The 5,000-nt window shown below is 44.6% G+C and overlaps 1 protein-coding gene across 2 annotated transcripts in view; it reads left to right on the top strand.

Annotated features, from left to right (window-relative positions):
* The window catches only part of LOC113811005 (uncharacterized), a 15,149-nt gene that overhangs the window by 5,291 nt on the left and 4,858 nt on the right, over nt 1–5,000 (top strand). For both annotated transcript variants that reach the window (XM_070144921.1, XM_070144920.1), the window contains exons 2-3: nt 1–4,104; nt 4,862–5,000. The exon at nt 1–4,104 is cut by the window's left edge and continues 572 nt beyond it; the exon at nt 4,862–5,000 is cut by the window's right edge and continues 28 nt beyond it. In XM_070144921.1, the coding sequence (XP_070001022.1) occupies nt 1–4,104; nt 4,862–5,000 (4,243 nt within the window). The remainder of the gene's footprint in view (nt 4,105–4,861) is intronic.

Below are 5,000 nucleotides of genomic sequence, written 5' to 3'. Positions count from 1 at the left end.
AGATACGGATGGGAAAGCTGGGGATGGAGATAAGAATTTAGATACTGGAGGTGTCGAGGTAGATGATCAAGATAAACAAAGAAATGCTGGCGATGCCAACGCAGAAGGTCAAGATAAAGATAGAAAACCGGGAGGTGTTGAAGTAGAAACTCGACATAATGATGGAAAAGATGAGGGTGTCGAAGAGGCTCGACATAAGGATAAAAATGTTGGAGGTGTCGACGTGGAGGGTCAAGATAGAGATAGAAATGCAAGAAGTGTCGAAACAGAGGATCAAGATGAAGATGACATAGGTACCAATGGCGCAACAGACGTCAAAACAGAAGAAACAGAAAAGTCCATTGACGAAGAGGAATCAGGAATTGATTTTATAAACACAGAAGCAAAAAAGGACACAGTTAAATATGAAATAAGAATGGACAGGCAAACAGAAAATGCAGCGGCAGACATAGACACGGTAGATACAGGAAGAAACATTTTCGTAAGTGAAAAGCAAGAAAATGACATGGATATCGGAGAGAAATTCCAAGAAACAGTAACAAAAATCACAGATGCAAATGCTAGAAGAACAGGCATAGACACGGTTGATATTGGAAGAGACGTAGGCATGGATAGAACAATAAGAGATATTGGAACAACAAATGTAGAAACAGGTAATGCATATGGTTTCCTTACTACAAGTGACACAGACACAGACTTTGAAGAACCAGATACATACGTTGCAGGAATAGACATAAACATAGATGTAAGGCAAGACGAGGAAAATGAAAGAGAAATACACGACAATGACATTGAGACAAATATAGAGAGTACAGTAAAAGACATGTATGGAGATGATACAAGTGAGAAATGTGACACAACTGATAAAGACAAAAACACAAACCAAGATGATGAAGGAACTGATACAACTATATTCATACTAGAGATGGAAACATCCACTGAGGTGAAAGAAACAGACGACAAGGTAGATGCAGGGATAGATATACATGAGAGATGTCTTGATAAAGGAAGAGACACAGATACACAAGGTGAAGGAATGGATGCAAACATAAATATAACAGAAAAAGAAATATCTGTTGATAAAGAAGAAAGATGTGTATGGATTGAGGACTCTGAGAAGGAGGGAGATATAAAAGAAGTGGACGCAGACATGGTAGACACAGGAATAGATATTCAAGACACAGGTGGGGCGAAGCGAGAAGCTGTGAGAGAAGCAGTTAACACAGTTGCAGAAGCAGTAACAGAAGCTGTCACAGAGGTAGTAAAGACTGTCATGACTGTCAGTGACATAAAGAGTATTGATTGTGATAGAGCGTCACTCACTCAAGAAGCTATAAAGGATGCGATGAATACAGCTGCAGCTCCTGCTTTCCCGGCTCCTTTGATGAGGGAATCATGCAGGCAAGACAAGGACCTTGAAGGAGAATGTACAGAAGTTCCCCCAGAGAAAGGCCAACTTCTTTCTGAAAGTGCAGCTGACTTTATAGATAGAATAAAGAACTACATGAAGGATCAACAGAGTGATGAGACGCCCAATGCAACCACCGTCGCTGCTGAAGATGCGGACGATGGCAGTGCCTTAATGCGGCTTGTCAAAATTGTTGTAGAGGAAGCCGCAGCGGTGTTGAGAACCGTTCTGTCTTGGGTCGTCCCGGATAAGATGCCCTTGCAGCGGTATGACCAGTACCTTCTCAGAGACAAAAAAATGAGCCGAGCCTCTTTTCGCAGCGTCTTCAACAAGAGCCATCAGGAGAGGCTTCAGATAGATCCTCCAGGAGCCACTTTCGACCTCTTCCTCTTATGTCTCCTTCTCGAACACGGCACCGATAAATTGGCTCCTTCCGGGGACGAGTTCTGGGTTGAACCTGGGAATCATCTCGAATACCAACTGACAGCCTTGAAGGAGTTCCGGGCGAGCGTATTCCAAGGAGGCTTCGTCAACCAGAAAAATTTCACCGAGAAAGCAAAGTCAGCGGAAGAGATCCTGACGAAGATCCTCAAAGGTGCAGGAAGCATCAGTGACGTCGAGCATAAAGTGATCACTCAGAAGATCCAGGAGATGACTGAGAACATTGCAAGGGCCAAGAGCGATGCACATGTTCAGTGGAGCGTTAGCAGCTATGGCGAGGCAATTCTTAGTGAGGAAAAGGCACAATTGTTGGTCCTCATGGGTTCACCACAGCTCAGGCGTTCATACGACAATTTGACATGTCAGGGACTAGTGCCAATCAAGAATATAAATCAACATCTACTGCTTGAGGCAATATTCATGGAGGTAGACATTGCTGAAGTTACAATTGATGGAAACTCCAAGAAGGTAGATTATGATGACCTATTCAACATTCATTCTATGCAACAACATGGCACAGACAGACCAGCCTCCTCACAAGCTGTTCTCCTAGAAGGCCCTTCAGGGTTTGGGAAAACTACCCTCTCAAAAAAGCTGATGCTAGACTGGTCCAAGAAAGCGAATGTTCCAAGAGGATTGGATAACTTTGCGCTTCTCATACATGTAGATTGTAGAAATCCGCATATAAAATCCTTCAGTGAACTACTAAAATCGCTGATGCCCGGTGCAAGAAAAATGTTTACAGATGACGACGTGGTTCAGTGCCTGCGAGATATAAAGACTCTCGTACTTGTGGACAGCTTGGACGACTTGAACATGTCTTCCCTCCAGATTGTCCGGGAGGTGATCACAGCGGCGAAATCAATGCGCAACATGACTGTTTGGGTCCTGTCATCTCCAGAGGCCGCCGAGGACTTCCACAAGACTGTGCTCAGTGATCTGTCTGCCTCACGTTTAAGTATCATGGGTGTTCCCAAAGACAGGAGAGGAGAATTGGCAGTAAGACTATATAAAGAACTTGTTCAACATGACTGCGACAGCCAAGAGTCAGGCGGTTTAAAGGCCTTTATCAATGCTACTCCAAGACTGCTCGAGGAATACTGGCGGTGTCCCCTTAATCTAGTGTTGGCTGCCTCCCTCTGGGTCGCTTCTCCTGAGAGTGTTAAGAGCCTCCGGTCAGCCATAGATCTCCTGGTCCAAACTGATAAATTATGTCAAAGGGATCTTTTGGAGATTTTGAAGGAAACCCCAAGTACCCGGCATTTTGGTGTGTCAGAGCTAGAGGACAAAATGAAGGTTGTCTTCTTCTGGCTCTGCAACGAGGCCTTATTTGCCATAAAGAGAAATGGCAGAAGTCTAGCTGAAGAATCCGTAAAGCGACTAGAACATGCTTGCCATTCTGTTGCTCTTCCTAGTGGTGTCGTAATGTCCCACTTCCTTACCAAAGAGACCTTCTTGACAGCTTCTGGGGAACAGAGTGTGTACAGCTTTACACATAAAAGGTTACAAGAATTCTATGCAGCTGTGGCCATACTTAATAGGCTCTCGGAGAAGGAGAACGACGTGGATCTGACAAAGGTTCTCTTCGATCTTCAGACAGTCCTCTCCAGCCACAACATCTCAACTGTTCGAGCCCAAGAGGTTCTGAGACACGCACACAGTGTCCTTAGCGAGACATCGGAGAACAGGAAGAAGGGCCTCTTCGGGAAGATCAATACGGTGTTCTCGTCACCCAGAGAAACAGCAATAGTGACCATCTTGAGGGAAGGGAGTCACCATCCACCCACGCTACCGATCTGGAGATTCCAAAACGTATTTGCCATCCTACTAAGCTTCGTGTCTCTCCTCGGGGAAGACATCAGGCAGGACACAGCTCGGGAACTGGTCTTGCTCCTGGAGAGAACGGGACTGAGGGACAAGGAATCGTGGCTCGATGTTCTCATGAATGCTGGATGTGATCCGCACGTTGCAAGGGAGATGGCTCGCTGTATCCCTGACGTGCTGGACTTAGACGGCAAAATCACCGTAAGGGATAGCCGTGTACCCGCCTACGCCGTACTCCTGAAGTACGCTCGACCCTCGAGAGTGAAAGTGAACATCTCCAGCGACCCAGAGGTGATTCCCAGCTGCTTGGACCTTTTGATGTCACTCAGCCAACACCCCTGCGAGGTCCAGCTGCTCCTCAAACACGATTTCTTACATCCGAAGGTTATCTCGAATGTTTATAATGTGACATTGCATCATGTCTTTCAGTGGTAAGGCCCTCCAAGTTTTTTTTTTATTTTTTTTTACTAATCTTCATTTTTTATTTCTCTTTCTGTCTTTCCGAGTGATGGCTATGTAATACATCTGTGAACACATCTCTTCTATTGTAATTAAAGGAGTAAATTAGATTATACAAATTGGCATAAAAAATTTATAATGAATAATGAATTACTTCTGTTCAGTCCCTCGACCGACTACTTTCCTGAAAACCTTGGAAATAAATTCAGAAATATATAATTTATAGAAATACTTCATAGCACTGCAGCATGAAGACAACAAATTTATAATATTTTTTCATGATTGTAATATAATTCACATTGAACGTACTAGGATTCTTAGATGAAAACTGTTAATCAAATATAACATAAGAATTCACAAATATTGAGGGACTGTAACGAGAATTATTCTGACACATTTTTAAAGCAATTATCTAATGCTTGTTTGCTTCCCACTCCCTACCCTCTACCTCCTTCTGTGTCTTTTCGTCTGTCTCACTCCCTCTCACCCTTCCTTTCCTAACATCCTCCATTTTCTCTCTTTCTCTCCTCTCCTTTCTCCTTTTTTTACACCCTCCATTTTCTTTCCTGTCTCTCCTCTCCTTTCTCCTTTTTTCACACACCCTCCATTTTCTCTCCTCTCTCTCCTTTCCCTTCCTTTTTCCACACACCCCTTCCCTTCTTCCTTTCTCAACCTCGCCCCCTTCTCTCTCTCCCTTCCACCTACCCTTCCTACGCCCATCGTTCTTAGGTGTCGAGTGTCTAGGTTCGAGGGCCAAGTGACGCCCACTACGGCTCTGGTTCTCCCCGTCTCCCTCACCCACGCCTCGATCTCCCTTCTGGATGCCGCCCACTACAGCACTCTCGCGCCCATCCTTGATACTCTCCCT

Source organism: Penaeus vannamei, chromosome 33 (genome assembly GCF_042767895.1).
Source record: "Penaeus vannamei isolate JL-2024 chromosome 33, ASM4276789v1, whole genome shotgun sequence".
Taxonomy (NCBI): domain Eukaryota; kingdom Metazoa; phylum Arthropoda; class Malacostraca; order Decapoda; family Penaeidae; genus Penaeus; species Penaeus vannamei.
This window is presented reverse-complemented; position numbering and strand designations above follow the sequence as displayed.